This window comes from Grampus griseus, assembly GCF_964374135.1.
Source record: "Grampus griseus genome assembly, chromosome: 7".
Lineage (NCBI taxonomy): Eukaryota > Metazoa > Chordata > Mammalia > Artiodactyla > Delphinidae > Grampus > Grampus griseus.
This window is the reverse complement of record NC_139001.1, coordinates 15505084-15522303: the sequence shown is the minus strand read 5'-3', so window position 1 is coordinate 15522303 and position 17220 is coordinate 15505084. Positions and strand designations below refer to the sequence as shown.

The 17220-nt window shown below is 45.1% G+C and overlaps 1 protein-coding gene across 1 annotated transcript in view; it reads left to right on the top strand.

Annotated features, from left to right (window-relative positions):
- SGPP2 (sphingosine-1-phosphate phosphatase 2) overlaps window positions 1-17220 on the top strand; it is a gene marked incomplete at both ends in the record, with an annotated part of 113909 nt that overhangs the window by 36418 nt on the left and 60271 nt on the right. Inside the window, one exon of the mRNA XM_082658714.1 lies at window positions 2004-2162. Within this exon, the coding sequence (XP_082514840.1) occupies window positions 2004-2162 (159 nt within the window). The remainder of the gene's footprint in view (window positions 1-2003; window positions 2163-17220) is intronic.

The window sequence follows — 17220 nt, the reverse complement described above, 5'->3', positions numbered from 1 at the left end:
TGCTGAATATTTATAATGTCATATAACACTTGGGTACCATGAAATGACACGAGGGAGGGGTTTGACCCTTGTCAAAGTTTGGCAAAAGTTTTCCTCATAAAGCTTAAAAGCAGGACAGATTACCAAGTGTACCTGACAGCTGGTGCCTTAAAATAACTAATTTTTACGTAAAAAAGGTCGCTTCACAGGATTTGCCCCAAGGTCGAGCCTGTTGGATGTATGTTTATAAAACAGAATCTGCAGAGATTAGTCCTCGCATTAGATAATGAGACACAGGGAGAAGGAGGGAGGGAGGAGTTTGTCATTTATTCATTCAGTCCCTTGACCTTGTTTTGCACATCTAACCATAGGATCTCGGCAGAGAGGTAGAACTATACCCTTCCTTGTTTAATTCATTTTGTGCATTATTGTCTTTCCGCTTGACGATGGATCCGTTCTTTCTCCTTTGAATTCACTTAGAAGTAACGTTCATCCCGGTAGAGAGATGAACTTCTGGCTTACGTTGTATGCTCACTCCGACTAGCATCTTCCTCCCAGGTAGTGCCATGCACTGCTCGGCTTGAGGCTGAATTTTTGAACTTAACCGTGACTGGTTTACACGAATCCAGATATGCCTCTGGAGCCGAGGGCAGTGTCGACACAAGTCTTTTTCTTTTTTCCTTCCTGCCTACTACCAGGATAACAGGATGGAGAAGGATGATAGAAAATGGGAGTGCATTTTTAGCAGGCCCGTGCCCACTTGCTGTGTTTCTTGCACTATCACTGTAGTGGGCCGACTTGACGAATCCCATTTAAAAGGTAAATTACAAACATTTAACTGCAAGCGATTTTTCTAAAGCCTTCATGTTAGTTAATCTCTTGTTGCTGCAACAAATGACCACGAACTTAGTGGCTTAAAACAACACGTGTTTATTCTGTGGATGCAAAATATATGGTCAGAAGTCCAAAATGGTTCTCATCTGGCTGAAATCAAGGTACCAGCAGAGCTGTGTTCCTTCTGGAGCCTCAAGGAGAGGATCCTTTTCCTCACTTTTTCCGGCTTCTAGAGGTGCCGGCATCCCTTGACTCATGGCTCCTTCATCTTCAAATCACTTTCTGCCTCTTGACTCTTCCACCTCCTTCTATTAGTTAAAGATCTTTGTGATTCCATTGAAGCCACCTACATAACCCAGGGTAACCCCTCAATCTCGAAATCATTAATCACATCTGCAGAGCCCCTTTGGCCGTGTAAGGTAACATCTTCGCAGATTCTAAGGATTAGGAGGTAGACATCTTTGGGGACATCCTCCTGCCTACCACACTCATAGACCCACACAGTGTGCTAGCAGAGTTCACCTCCCGTGAGTTTCTAGCCCTCTGTGGACACAGGAGAAAGGTTTGGGGTTTTTTGTGTGTCTTTCCCTGATATTTCTGTCTTGGGTGTTACTAATTTAATTTTATGAAGAATTAACATCTGTGTTTGTGTAGGCACCTGGGGGTTGATAGATGTTCAGTAACACTGTAGGCTGCTAGTACTGATACTGTAATTACACAAGGGGAGAGGAGGTAGCACCTTGGCAATTGAAACCATGTGAATCGTAGGTAGAGGGGTTTTTTGTTTTGTTTTTGTTTGGGGGTTTTGGGGGCCACATCTTGGGGCACGTGGCATCTTAGTTCCCCCGACTAGGGATGGAACCAACACCCCCTGCAGTAGAAGCAAGGAGTCTTTGGACGGCCAAGGAAGTCCCTAGGTAGAGGTTCTTATTTTTTTAATTTATTTTTACATATTTATTTATTTATTTGGCTTCGCTGGGTCTTAGTTGCGGCATGGGGGACTGTTTCATTTGCAGCATGCATGCGGGATCTAGTTCCCTGACTAGGAATCAAACCCAGGTCCCCCTGCATTGAGAGCATGGAGTCTTAACCACTGGACCACCAGGGAATTCCTTAGATAGAGGTTTTTAAAACTTGCCTTATAGTGACCTGTTCAATGAACTCAGAGTCTTCTAACTTTTGTCTTTCAGGCTTATGTACAGAAGTACATTGTGAAGAATTATTTCTACTATTACCTATTCAGATTTTCAGCCGCTTTGGGACAAGAAGTGTTCTACATCACGTTCCTTCCGTTCACTCACTGGAATATTGATCCTTATTTGTCCAGAAGACTGACCATAATATGGGTTGTAAGTATTATGATTACTTATGAACCAGTATTCTACAACAACTACCTGCTTTGGGATTCAAGTACTCTGCATATATGCTCTTTATTAAAAATCACTTAGAGTTGAATTTTTACCTGGTTTACTTTGGGAAAATGGAAGGAAAGATTTAAAAGCTATGCATGAATAAGACTATGAGAGAGGAAGAGATGATGTGCAGAAAAGGACCTTTCGGAGAATCCATGAAGGGACATAAAATGCTTCCTCCCAAGAAACCCCATTTAGTAAAATTTGATCAGAAACAAAATAGGAGCTGTTGACTAATAATTCCTAGTGGTATTAAGTGTAACTACCCCGTGTCTATTGGATACACAGAAGCATGTAAGGCAGGGCAACTTCTCTGAGGAAGCTTGTTGTATCATGCGGGCAGCTGGCGTACACACGAAAGCCCAATGATAATTCTGGGTGGAGAGGTGGAGCCCCTTCTGATGTTTTGTTTGGGACCCTATCGTTGAACTTTGTTCAGGATCAAATAAGTTCTGATTTTTATTTATTTAATTTATTTTTTGCGCCACATCGGGTCTTAGTTGTGGCACGTGGGGTCTTTGTTGAGGCATGCAGGCTTCTCTCTAGTTGTGACGTGCAGGTTTTCTCTTCTCTGGTTGTGGTGCGCAGGTTCCAGGGCAGGTGAGCTCTGTAGTTTGCGGCATGCAGGCTCTCTAGTTGAGGCGCGAGAGCTTAGTAGTTGTGGTGTGTGGGCTTAGTTGCCCAGTGGCGTGTGGGATCTTAATTCCCCGCCCAGGGATCGAACCCACGTCCCCTGCATTGTAAGGTGGATTCTTTACCACTGGACCACCAGAGAAGTCCCTGATTTTTTTTTTTAAACTGGGGGAGATGGTGGTTATTTGCAAGGCAGCAAGGCCTGCTGCCAGCATCTGGACCCTGGGATCAGGTAGGCCTGGGTTCAAGTGCAGCTCAGCCACTGTGCTTGTCCGTGTGCCCTTGTCCTGAGCCTGTAAGATGGTGTTAATGCACATCTCCCAGAATCATCATGAAGACATATAGGGTATGGCCTGGTGCATGTAAGGACTCTGCAAGTGTCCATAAGCGTGCTAACACGTGGTGATGCGTCCAAGAAGGCAAAAGAGTCTTAAAGATCAACCAATTCTTAGGTCAAAGATGGTTTAGCCGGGAGAGGGGGCTTCAGGGACAAGGTTGCCAGCGCGGCTGTTTCCCTGACTCAAGATTCTGCTCTGAAAACAGCTTCAGAAGTGCCTGGTCAAGAAATATTTTAGATTCCACATATAAGTGATATCATATGATATGTGTCTTTCTCATTCTGACTGACTTCAACTTAGTATGATAATCTCCAGCTGCATCAATGTTGCTGCAAATGGCGTTATTTCATTCTTTTTCATGGCTGAGTGGTATTCCATTGTATATATGTACCACATCTTTATGCATGAACCTCTCTACGAAACAGAAACAGACTGGCAGACATAGAGAACGGACTTGTGATTGCCAGTGTGGAGGGCAGGGAGCAGAGGGAAGGACTGGGAGTTTGGAATTAACAGATATAAACTAGTATATACAGGATGGATAAACAGCAAGGTCCTACTGTATAGTACAGGGAACTGTATTCAACATCCTGTGAGAAACCATAATGGAAAAGAATATGAAAAAGAATATGTGTATAACTGCATCACTTTGCTCTACAGTAGAAATTCTAACACAACATTGTAAATCAACTCTACTTCAGTTAAAAAAAAAAGTGCCTGTCATATCTAAAGAAGCTGGGGTTCTCGGGCTGCTCTGCTCTTAGAAGCCGTGGCTGCACCCCTGGTGCTTTTATTTTTCTCATTTGTAGAACAAGTGAGAGGGGCCTTGATCAGGAGACATAAGTGCAGATATCTTAAAAGGCAGGGCAGAGGAATAAAGCAGTGAAGTGCTGGGTGGGGCACCTGGGGCATTGGGAGTGGCTACCCCTTACCTCCACCTGTGTCTGAGAGAGGAAAGACAGGCTGGTGTGGTCAGATCTCTTTTTCATGTGAAATCTTTAAATGTAGGGCTTACATTTTTAAAAGCTCTATATGCCAATTGAACAAAGAATCCTTGAAGTCTAAACTTCCGAGGCTTGGTTTGAAGCCTCTGGCCTTGAAGAACAGCTAAGGTCCCTCGGGCTTATGGTTAAGATTATTTGGCCCCGAATTCTTCCTATTTGCTCCTTTTCTCTCTCAAACTACACGCCACTTTTTCCTTTCTCCATCCCTGTCTCCCTTCCAGCCCTCTTCTGAAATCTAGCTTCTGTCTAAAAGTGTGATCCAACGAGACTCTGCAAAAGCATAGGCATCTTGCAAAAGATGAGCATTAGAGCAGTTGTTCCTCTCCCTCTGGAAGCGGCTTCCATTCCTGCAGAGTGGTGATGTCCACGGGAGGAGCTGGGGGAGGAGAGACAGGGAGCGGGGTGCAATCCTTCCGTTCTTAGGACGTGAAAATGCACCCAAGACCCGTGGTGCTTGAGCTGCTTTTCCTGTCATTTATTTTCTGAGATACCAAAATATATATATATATATATATATATATATCCAACTTTTATGGTTGTCAAGTGGGGCAAATGATGCAAAATACTTCTAGTAACCTGGGAATATCTTATACTGTGTACAGTCAGCTCAAGGCCAATTATTTTGCCCACTGAGGGTGGAAAACTTTTCCTGAGGGGCCGGGAAGATCTTTAGACCTGATGGGAGGCAGTGGTTAGGGGACTCAGATTGTCATTATGGGCTGTTATTTTTCGCTTTGGAGTCCTCATTTCAAAGGGCTCAAAAGATTTTCCATTTGAGGTAGAATTACCAGTCTTTTGTCAGAGAGTGGACAAATAAAGTCTTTACCTGAGAGAGGAAAGAGCAGCCTTTGACTATGCAGTTTGTCCTGAGCTTTGGCGATGTGCTATTTGCTTTCAGAAATGGGTGCATGGCCAGGTCCAAAAGGCCCCCATGCAGAGAGGTATGTAATTCGTATCAGTGAAGCAGTGTGTGCATTCCTGGCAGTTCCGGTGGAGGGAATAGTGGCTGGTCCAAGAGGGGGATGGAGGGAGGGAAGGAAGAAGGGGCAGAGGGAGAGAGATAGAGGCTGGGGTGGGTGGGGGAGGGTTCAGAGGTGGGAAGGTGTTTGCTTTGTGCTCTGCTGCGGAGATAGATAATAATGAGAGAGACTTGGTTTGGCTCCAGTGTTGAAAGTGGGTGGAGGGAAGGAAAATTCCTGATGGTGTTGGCAGTTGGGAGGGAAGGAGGGGTGGAGACGGGTGAGATTCTTTTGGGCAATCAGCTTCCTGCTGAGGCAGCCTGTCTCCTGTAAGGGATATCCCTAAATTAGTGGCTGCCTCTTTAAGGGGTGAGGGTGAAGAAATGTTAATTATATAAGGGGCAGAATTTGAAGTCCCCTAGCTTTAAACATGTTTTCTCACCCAAAATCCTTTGGAAGGCAGCTGTGCCCAAGAGTGCCAAACCTCTTGACAAATTTCATATTAATTCGACAATTGTCATTGGATGAAGTCTCAACAGGTTTTATTGCTTTTAAAAATAATTTTTTATATTAGGGGTGACTCACACTGTCTGAAGTAGCTTAGCAGAATTTATGGTTATATTAACTGTTTTCTCATCACAATCATAATTGTTCCTCTTGTCTGTTGCACCTCCCATTGCTTTTGTTGGCATCTGTGTTCATTGATCTTCATAACAATGGGTTGGTATCATTTTACAGATTGGGATAGTAATACTTCAAATAATAATAAGCCATATTATATGTTGAGGACTTACTATACATGCCACTCAGTGCAATAACGCTTTACATATTTCACCTAATTTAATCCTGCCAGCAGTCCTGAGAAGTGATTATTGCCAGTTTTACAGATTAGGAAACTGACATGTAGAGGGGATCACTTTGGATTAAGTGGGTTTGATCCTGTCCCCTAAGGCCTCTTGTGCTAGAGAGGGCCGCCACTCAGCTTCAAGCGTTAAAATGACTTGCCCAAGGTTCTCTTCCATTGCATATTTGCTATGATTGTATTTCAGGTTTGCCTGTATGGCATTTATTAACTCTATCTACTACTTAAGTGTCTTCTATAGGCCCTTCTTGACAAGTCAAAGGTATCTTATCCCAGAAAAGTTAGATAAGCTTTTTTTTAATTAGCTGAAAAACATCAATGAGGTATTTTCTTCTGTCACTTATCAAGGTTTTTAACCTGTCATTGGATTCAATAGAATCTTCGACCTTGGGACAGAAAAGGCCATGAATGGTTATTCATTAGATGCTCATGAAGAGATGTTACAGATAGTGCTTCACAGGGCGTCACTGCCCAACGGAGTGATTATCTGATCTCCTGGCTTCCACTGTGGTGTGGTGACAGCCCCACCAAAAAAGAAAATAGTACTGCTTGTGTCTTAAAAAGGTTAGAGGCAATTTCATTGAAACTGCATCGTGTTTAGCTTTGTAACAGGCAAAATCTCACTTTTTGCTAAATAAAGTTATTCTCCATTTTGTAAAATAATGCAAATATCGATACCACAACTGGTCCATGGGAGGCTCATCGTCTCTATTCTTACGATACTTACATCCTGCCTCTTTTCACAGATCTTGCATGGCATTCAAGATGAGATGCAAGAAAAAATGGGAAATGTAGGTAAAATCAAAATTAGGGGGAATACAGATAGAATAAGAGATGAATGCCTAAAGTTGAGCCATGAATTTGTCTTTCAACTTTGTCTTGACTAATTTAAAATGAAATGACATTATTCGCTAGGGAAGAATAGGCTTATTCCTAAGAGAGGAAACCTCCTGACACATAGTACTGATAGAATCATTAAGGATAGTGATGCGTGTTGCTAAATTGTATTCCTAGGAATGCTGTTTGCTATCAGTACCCCCGATCAGCTGTGTGAGAGTACTCCTTTTGACTCTTCCTCATAACCTTTGTGTGTTCTCATTTTTTGAATCATTGCTGATTAAACCGATGAAAAATGGTACCTCCATTAATTTTCATATATTTTTAGTGAAAATGAAAATATTTTTCAGACTTTCATCAGCCATTTGTGTTAACTCTTGTGAATTGTCAGTCTGTCTTTTGAGTATATTTTTAAAGGGCTTTAAGGTTTTAATTGCTTTTCAGCAGTTGTTAACGTAAAATATTCAACTATTGATCTTCCATGTCTCAGAGGCCATGTGCCTTTATATATAAGATTTTTAGAAATTTAAGATTTTGAGAAATGGTATGTAAGTTTATGGTATCAGCAATAGTGACCTAAGAAAATCCCTTAAAATTGAATCTCAGTGCTTTTATTTTGGGTGTTCACTTTAGTTTTAGGCGCAGACCTCACCACTCCTTGTTGCCCTACCTTTTGTGACCTCCCTGGCCCCTTTAATTTGAATTTGGGACTCCCATCTTCAGGCACTTAATCTTTGGCCTGCAGTTTCCCTGGCCACAAAATAGCTTACTCAGGAGCAACCAGCCCTTAGAAAACCTGATTTTTTTTTTTTTTTTTTTTTGTGGTACGCGGGCCTCTCACTGTTGTGGTCTCTCCGTTGCGGAGCACAGGCTCCGGACGCGCAGGCTCAACAGCCATGGCTCACGGGCCCAGCCGCTCCGCGGCATGTGGGATCTTCCCGGACCGGGGCACGAACCGGTGTCCCTGGATTGGCAGGCGGACTCTCAACCACTGCGCCACCAGGGAAGCCCAGAAAACCTGATTCTTGCTGCCTAAACTCCAGGAAGGTTTCAATTTGTCTTGGAGTTTTTCCTTGTCTTTTTTCCCCGTTTGTAAACACTTCTTTTACCTAACACCGAAGGATACATTCTCCACCATTCTAACCCATGTGTGGTTATTTTTAAGTAATGGTCATCCTATGCAAACTTCTTGAGTGTTGAAGATCTGGTTGTTTCTGAGAGTTTCTGGGCAGGGTTAATCTCTCTTCTGATAATTCGTGGGGTTTGTTTGTTTGTTTTTTTTTAAAGTCCCCTCAATCCATTTTAATGTATGGCTTTTGATGATCTCCTTGAACGGAAGCAAGGAGTGTTCATGTCAGGGGAGGGGGGCTGCTTCTACCTCTATCAGCAGCTTTGAGGTTTGGTCAGAGGTTCCTGATCCTGAAATACGATGAAAGGAACATGAGGCTGATGTTTATAGGGTGTTTTTTTGGTTTCCACTCAAACTAGCTCAGGAAAGGGGGATTTGCTGTAAGGTGACAAGGAATCCCATAGGAGCCAGAACCTCACAGGAGCTGATGCCACCGAACAGCTAGGTTTCTGCTACAATTGAGCACTTGCTCCAGGATCTGCTTCTTTACCTCCTGTTGCCAGCTGGTAACTTCCTGTCTTTTAGTTCAGAGTTCCAAGACAGTCTGACCCAGCTCACTGTGTAGCACAACTCCATCCATCTCGGGGTCAGTGCATATGTTGACTGTATTTCGTCCAAGCAGCCGTGTTGGGGGCGGCGATAGACAACTGGGGCACAGAGCCATGGGCCAGGTTGAAACATCAAGAGACTTGGACTATAATCGTAGCAGTGAAACCTTGCTCAAGCCACTTCATGATTCTGGCCTGCAGCATCCCTAGCTTCAAAATGAAAGGACCCAGCTAGAGAATCTTCGGAGGCATATAACATGGTCATGACTCTTCTTTATATGTTCGCTGTGTGACACTTAAGAGATCCATCCATGGCATGGAGTAAGAAGGAAAAGAGTAAATGCTGGGCAGGATAACATTAAAAAAAAAAGGCCTGTTATCGCTTTTGCAGACCAAATGCTAATGCGGTTTTACACGTTTTGTGCTGGGAACCCCTCAATATTAGACAGTACATTAGAAATGCATATCAAATCCACTGCTAAATATTTGTTAGGTAGTCTGCTGTTTTGTGTTCAACACGATCAAAGGAACGCTTTAAAAGGAAATGCTGAATTGCTTGGTGACTGTAGATTGCATTTTTATGTACACTCAAAATCCCGGCGATAAGGAAGTCATAACAGCAGAAGATTCCTCTTGGCAGGTCCTTCCGTTCCTACTCTTGCAAGTCAAATTAACTTGTGTTGGAGAGCTTGAGTTTAAATGATGGATTTTACATCTCTCACGTTCTGGTTATTGAAAGCTAGCTAGCTGATATCTACATTATAAAGTGGAACTCAAATTTATATTTAAATTGTGCCTATTATCTAGTGTCTAAGTGCAGCAGAGTCTAGGGTATTTTATAAACAGTTCCATAAATTGGTTAAGAGGTAGCTTTATGATTAACATGTCTAAATGCAGTGGTGTCTCTTTGGATGTGGGCAGGCTGCCATCTGGCTGTGTCACAGGGGAGTCTCTGAGACTGGGTAAGAGAGGAGTGCAAAACAGCCTGCCCCATCCCTGTAATTCACAACCCTTAGACAGGGGTCAATTTTAGTGCCAAAAGATGACTTTTAATGTGATTATCTCCTAATCCTCTGTTTAAACCACTACCACCATTCACTTCAAAAGATTGCCCTGCTTGTTAAGTTGGTTCTTGCTCGAGATTAATGAGTCTTGAGAAGTATTCAACAATGGTCAGATTGTAACCCTCACTAACTTGCACTGAATGAAATGGAATTAGGTGTCAGAGATTCTGCCCAGTTCCTCTGAAGTAGAACCTTGTCATTTAGCCTTAGTTAAATATTAAGTAAATGTCTCTAGGGTGTTTGTTATGCAAACTGTATTGATTTGGTTTTAAAACACAACAAGGAAATGTTTTGGGTTTAGTGTAGCTTTTAAAAAAACAACCACCTTGAAAACTGGACTCAACAGATTTGATCTCTGATTATCACCATCATTACCTGAAAAATGATCTGCCCCTCCCCCCGTTTTTGATGATGACTGGAGAATGTGCCCACAATTTTCCCTAACTCTTCTGCCACCCCACCCTCACTACTGTCCCGATTTTCAACCCCCTAAGACTTGCAATGCTGGTTTTGGGTTTGGTTTGGATTGAGCAGAATTGTAATCCTCCCACATAGAGACCAGCGCCCCTGACTCTCACCCCTGAGCATCACTTCTAAATGCTTCACTTAATTTATCTCAGGATGTGTGATTACTTTCAAGCTTAGCTAGGTATGAGATTGTTTGAGACACCAGGAGCCTGGAGGCAGGATATCTTTAGGATGAAATTAGTTTGAATCTGCGAAGACAATGCAAACAAAAAAAATTAATCATTTCATACAGAGTTTGGATATGCAGTTAGTCTTTCTCCTCTCCCTTTGGTTTTATCGTAGCTTTTAATGTCTTATCAAGAAAAACAAATAGTCTTTGCCAAGTTATATCCAGACCAGAAACCAAGGCACATCCGGCAGGGCAGAGCCTCAGTTCACTTTCTGAACTCAGCTGGAGTCCAGGACCAGGCCTGAGGCTGCCTCCCCAACTGCCTGCAGGCGACTCAGTCCCTAGGGTCTTTACAAAGCACCCTTCTGGACTGGACCTTGTCCCAGATTCTCTCCCATTCATTTGTAAAACAAAGGGAAGGAAAAATGAGCTAATCAATAGGCCACAGGGGCCTTTCTTTCAGAGGAAATTTTCAAATAAAATCTTAACAGTGCTCTGTTTTTTTAACCAATCAATTCCATTTGCAAAGCTGCATTCTTTCTTTTTTTGTTGGGTTTTTTTTTTTTTTTTTTTTGCGATACGAGGGCCTCTCACTGCCATGGCCTCTCCCGTTGCGGAGCACAGGCTCCGGACGCGCAGGCCCAGCGGCCGTGGCCCACGGGCCCAGCCGCTCTGCGGCATGTGGGATCTTCCCGGACCGGGGCACGAACCCGTGTCCCCTGCATCGGCAGGCAGACTCTCAACCACTGCGCCACCAGGGAAGCCCCTTTTTTAAAATAATTAATTAATTAATTAATTTTGGGCTGTGTTGGGTCTTCGTTGCTGCGCTCAGGCTTTCTCTAGTTGCGGTGAGCAGGGGCTACTCTTCATTGCGGTGCATGGGCTTCTCATTGCAGTGGCTTCTCTTGTATAGCATGGGCTCTAGAAGTGCAGACTTCAGTAGTTGTGGCACATGGGCTCAGTAGTTGTGGCTCTCGGGCTCTAGAGAACAGGCTCAGTAGTTGTGGTGCACAGGCTTAGTTGCTCCGCGGCATGTGGGATCTTCCCAGACCAGGGCTCAAACCCATGTCCCCTGCGTTGGCAGGTGGATTCCTAACCACCGCGCTACCAGGTAAGTCCCAAAGCTGCATTCTTGAATGGGTGTGATTCTCACAGCAGCTGCCTTCTGAGCCTTCTCTACCTGCCAGATGCTTTACATACAAGAACCCCATTTCACAGGTGAGAACACTAAAACCTAAAGAGTAGTTAAGTGATTTACCCAAAGGGACACATCTAGTAAGCAGAATAGGTACATCTGTCTCCCAACCCCATCCATTCCTTTCCAGTGCACCATCTTGCCTCAAATGGCTAAATTCTTTTTCCCCCAACCCAGTTACTCAAGATAATAATTGGATTGGGCCTATTTGGTTGGAAAAGCTCCATATATCATCACAGCCTCGTTAGCAAGTGCCCTATATGTGCAGCAGACTCATGTCATAGGTTCCCCAGGCATTTGTCCTGCAGTTCTCTGCTGTAGTCCCTTGTGTCGCCCCTCGCTTGTCAGACTGTGTGTCCCAGACTCTTTTCCCTCCCCAGACGGCCAGGGCATTACAGGGACCTGGGAGAGGAGAAGGGCTTTGGTAACTTTGTTGGGGGCAGCGAGTAGGGGAAGGCCTGATGAGGCTGCCTGCTGACCCTGCAGGCTTGTTGGGCCGAGGCCCACGTTCCACTTCCTTATCCAGTTCTGCAAAGAGCAGAAAGGAGGAAAAGGAGTGGAAAAGGAGGAGTAGGGAAAAGATGGGCCTTTGTCCCACGAGGAGGTAGGGATCTGCACTATGGGGACAATCCTTCCCTGAGGAACCTCTGGTGGAGGGGGTGGAGCCTTGCACCCCTCAGCAGCTCTCCCATAGGATTTGGAAGTGGCCCCTATGCTGAGAAGGGGAAGGAAAGGTTTTTCCCAGCTAAGTGCTCTACCAATTTGCAGCTGGAGAGGCCATACTGTATTTTGGCCTCTGGAATTTTCTGGAAGCTAGAGAGGTAGTAGACAAACCCAGTCTTGTTAACCTCATGGCGGTCACCTCTCTTCTTCCCTCTCCTTTCACCAGGGCAGCCCTGGGGCTTCCCTAGGGGCACCCCCTGCAGCCCCTTCTCCCCAGTGCAGACTACAGCCTTGACCTCCATTCCTTTCCTTCCAGGCCCAGCTGCCACCAGGCGCCAGTCAGCCCTGTTGCACCAGTGGCCTCAGTGGGCCTGGTGGCTGGGAGGCTTTGTGTTTGCTTGGGGGGAGCTGGGCCTCAGCCATCTGAGGGTTAATCTGGGAAACTGAGGCTGACCTCGGGTGCCCTCTCACTTTAGCCTCTTGCCTCTTGCAGCAGGCCTGGTGGTGCCCGAGGCCCAGCCCCAGTGCTCTCCTCGCTGGGCTGAGTCCAACTCGTGTGACCTTATGTCCCCTGTGAGGCGGAGTGAACCTATCATTTTCAAGGAGCCACAGTCTAACTGCTTATGAACAAATAACACTGTAAAGATCCTAAACGTGAGCAGAGCCTGTGCGCCAGCCTGCGGCTCTCTGTGCAGCCAGCCGTAGTCATCTTACTGAGTTCCAGCTGGGTGCTGGACTCGGGGCCGTGGACCCTGTAAACATTATGGCGTGAGGCATAGGCACTATTACTGTCATTTTAAAGGTGAGGAAGCAGCGTGGAAAGCCAGCCAGGTTGGTGCAGCCAGTAGGGAGCAGACTCGGGATCTGAGCCCGTGACTGTCTGATGCCAGCATCCTGGTTATGAACCGCTGCCCTCAGTAGCCATTTTCCTTAATGGTATTAAGTATAGTCGAGCTTTTTTGTGTATTAAACATGCCCAATTAATTTTATTTTTCATTTTACAAGTAGTGAACTGTGTTAATAAAAAATTGAGAAAAGAAAAAGTTCCCTAAATCCTACCACATTTATTGATTTGAGGGCGATTCCCCTTTTCCATCAATTTGCCTGCCTGCCTATCTATGCACTGTTTGATCACAGGACACAGTTTATATGATACTTTGTGATAAATGGTTTGATAGAACATTAAACATGACTTGGGGTTCATGGTGCATACCTAAGAAAAAGAGGGGAATGAAACAGGGGTGACTCACGAATCTTTTAACCTGAAAGAAATCATTGAATCAAAGGATAGTTTCGTTACCTTATGAATTAGAAGATTGGGATTCTAATCCAAGTGAGAATTGTTCTACCTCTATTTTACATAGTATATGTTTTAGTGAAATAGAGGGAGACGCCTTGTAGTTGGGGGAGATGGCCAAGCTGGGATGGGCTCATAACTGCTGGCTGATACAGGTGGGTAATCAGTTAGTCCAGAGTTACTTAATAATTAGCCAAGTGGGACTTCCCTGGTGACACAGTGGTTGAGAATCCGCCTGCCAATGCAGAGGACACGGGTTCGATCCCTAGTCTGAGAAGGTCCCACATGCCACAGAGCAACTAAGCCCGTACACCACAGCTACTGAGCCCGTGTGCCACAACTGCTGAAGCCCGCGCGCCTAGAGCCCGCGCTCTGCAACAAGAGAAGCCACCGCAGTGAGAAGCCCACGCACTGCAATGAAGAGTAGCCCCCGCTCACCGCAACTAGAGAAAGCCCACAAGCAGCAACGAAGACTCAACGCAGTCAAAAATAATTAATTAAAAAAAAAGATAGGGCTTCCCTGGTGGCGCAGTGGTTGAGAGTCCGCCTGCCGATGCAGGGGACACGGGTTCGTGCCCCGGTCCGGGAAGATCCCACATGCCACGGAGCGGCTGGGCCCGTGAGCCATGGCCGCTGAGCCTGCGCGTCCGGAGCCTGTGCTCCGCAACGGGAGAGGCCACAACAGTGAGCGGCCCGCGTACCGCAAAAAAAAAAAAAAAAAAAGATGTCACTTGGCTGATTTTTCTTTTATCTCTGGCCTCAGTTTGACCATCTCTGAAATGTGGAGTTGAACAAAATGACCTCTTTTATTTTGAAAGTTTTATGATTATATAAATACTGATGGTAATGTGTTTTTTACGATATTCTGTCTTTTTAATCATATGCTCCGGTTTCAACAATGCATCTGGCCCTATACAGTTTCCCCCACGTGACCTCCACACACCGTGGGTTGGCTCCTACCAGTTTTCTTGGGGTCCCCATGAGAAACACTAGTTAGTGATTCTCTGAAAAAAGTCTTGAGACCCTTCGTTGGGCCCACCTGATCTGAATCGCTAGAAATCACTTGACCCTGCAAATGCACGCCAAGGGAGGGAGGGTTTGATGAGGGTTAAGGGCTGCAAACATTAAGGGTGAGCGTGTGCGTGCGTGTGTGTGTGTGTGTGTGTGTGTGTGTGTGTGTGTGTGCGCGTAACAGGGAAGAGCCAAATCTGACTACATATCGGATTTGTTTCTTTTACTTTAGCGTTTGCTTCCTGTCGCTTTTGTTCACTAAAAGGATACTGTCTATACATAATGGCCTGCCTTGGGGAACCCTGCCCCTCCGCCTGAATGTTAAACCAAAGTGCCTTTGTTCAGGGAAACATCCGGACCCTGTCCACCTGTGGATGGCTGCAAGGAAGAAATTAACACACCCCCTCCCCGAGGCTGGCCATTCCAGGGGATATTTGCAAAACTTATGGCCTTTTTACTTCGCTTCTTCATCTCCTCCGCCTCTCTGTGCTATAAAAGAAACTGGCATCCAAACCCTGATAAGACGGTTATTTTGAGCCTTTAGTCTGCCATCTTCTCGGTCTGCAGACTTTCCAAATAAAGTCGTCTTCCCTGCCTCAACACCTCGTTTCTGATTCATTGGCCTGTCGTGCGGCGAGCAGAGCGAGCTTGGACCCGGTAACGTGTGTGTACACGTAAAAATCCATTGTTTGCATTGCATATGCTCCAATTTAACTAGAAAAAGATGTTATGTTTTTATTCCTCTTAAAATTAAATTTCTTCTGGCATTTACAGGCACTGAAATCAGAAGGGAAAAAAATGTTTCGATTTGAAAATGTTTTTCAAATACGTAGCAATTCGACTCTAGGGGTTGGGACACGGTTTTTCCAGAAACTCGAACTTGGAAATTAGCAACTGAGAAGCAGTAAGCTGGCTTCCTTTTAAACTAACACTGATCAGCAAATAAAGGCTAAATGAGTGAAATAAGAGAGATGATTTCTTTATTAGGCCATAATAGAAGGTTTAGTCAAAGGAGAAAATGAAACTCTGGTTTTAATACTAACTCTGCAATCCATGGCACACCTGTAAAGAGGCTGCCACTGGACAGGAGCCCTTCCCAGCCTGACCATGCCCCAACGAGGGCTTCTTTTTTGTTGTTGTTTTTGTTTTGTTTTTGCGGTACGCGGGCCTCTCACTGTTGTGGCCCCTCCCGTTGCGGCTCGGGACGCGCAGGCTCAGCGGCCATGGCTCACGGGCCCAGCCGCTCCGCGGCATGTGGGATCTTCCCGGACCGGGGCACGAACCCATGTCCCCTGCATCAACAGGAGGACTCCCAACCACTGTGCCACCAGGGAAGCCCCGAGGGCTTCTTAAACCTGGGTTATGTGAAATAATAGTTGAGGAGTTTTCAGCATTTGTCTACATAATTGGGGAAAATATTTAGCCAGAAAGAATGGATACAGGGCGATGGACTGAACTGCTCTCCAGCTTTCTTTAGCCAACAAAGACCACAATGGGGCTGTTTTATGAGAATTCATTTAAAAAAAAAAAAAAAAAGGGATCAGGGGCTCATTCACTTGGGTGAGCGTTCCAAACAAGCTCTTTGAGGCTTTAACCCACTGGGGGTTGGATCCAGAAATTTAAACCTGCATTTGTACTGTAGAAAGCTTTTCAAATGTGTAAGACTGGGTTTTATGCTTAAAAAAAAAAAAAGTCTACTAATCTACAAAGAATGCTAGACTATTTCCCCCACAGGGCAATCAAAAGGGTGTGTCTTTAACATGAAAAGGATTAAATCATTATAACTTTGTCAAGAGCCTGAGTTTCAGAAAACCAGGTGCCTGTCTTTATTTAAAACATCTCAGATGCCTAAAAGGATGTCTAAGCGTGTGTTAATCTGTTATCTAGCTCTGTTATGGATGTTAATTTTGTATAACCTTATATACATTCATGAGGAATATATTTTAAGGAAAATTTATAACAGGTGTGAAACCACCTAGAGCCTTTTTAGTGTGTTATCTTTAAGATTAAAATATAAAGAGCCGGGCTTCCCTGGTGGCGCAATGGTTGGTAGTCCGCCTACCGATGCAGGGGACGCAGGTTTGTGCCCCGGTCCAGGAAGATCCCACATGCCGAGCCTGTGCTCCGCAACGGGAGAGGCCACAACAGTGAGAGGCCCGCCTACCACACACACACACACACACACACACACACACACACACACACACAAAAATATATATATATATAAAGAGCCATGCATAGGATGTGCTTGGTAAGTGGAACAGTGTTTTTGTGGTGGAAGTTCTAGAAAACTCAAGGTGAAGGGACACCTGAATCAAACCTAGACAATGTTAAATACTCCTTTGTGGTCACCTGGACATTTTTCATCCTTTGCAACCTGAAATTCTGAGACTGTATATTTAAACACTGGACATTGATCCAAGCAAGAAGACAAGCATAGTAATTTTTTAAAAAAAATAATTTTATTTATTTGTTTATTTATTGGCTGTGTTGGGTCTTCGTTGCTGTGCGCGGGCTCTCTCCAGTTGCAGTGAACGGGGGCCACTCCTCGCCGCGGTGCAACGGCCTCTCACCGCAGTGGCCTCTCCCATTGCGGAGCACGGGCTCTAGGCACATGGGCTTCAAGTAGTTGTGGCTCGCGGGCTCCAGAGCTCAAGCTCAGCAGTTGTGGCGCATGGGCCCAGCCGCTCCGCGGCATGTGGGATCTTCCCGGGCCAGGGCTCGAACCCGCGTCCACTGCATTGGCAGGCAGACTCCCAACCGCTGCACCACCAGGGAAACCCCAAGCATAGTAATCTTTTGAAGGTGTCTCCTAAAA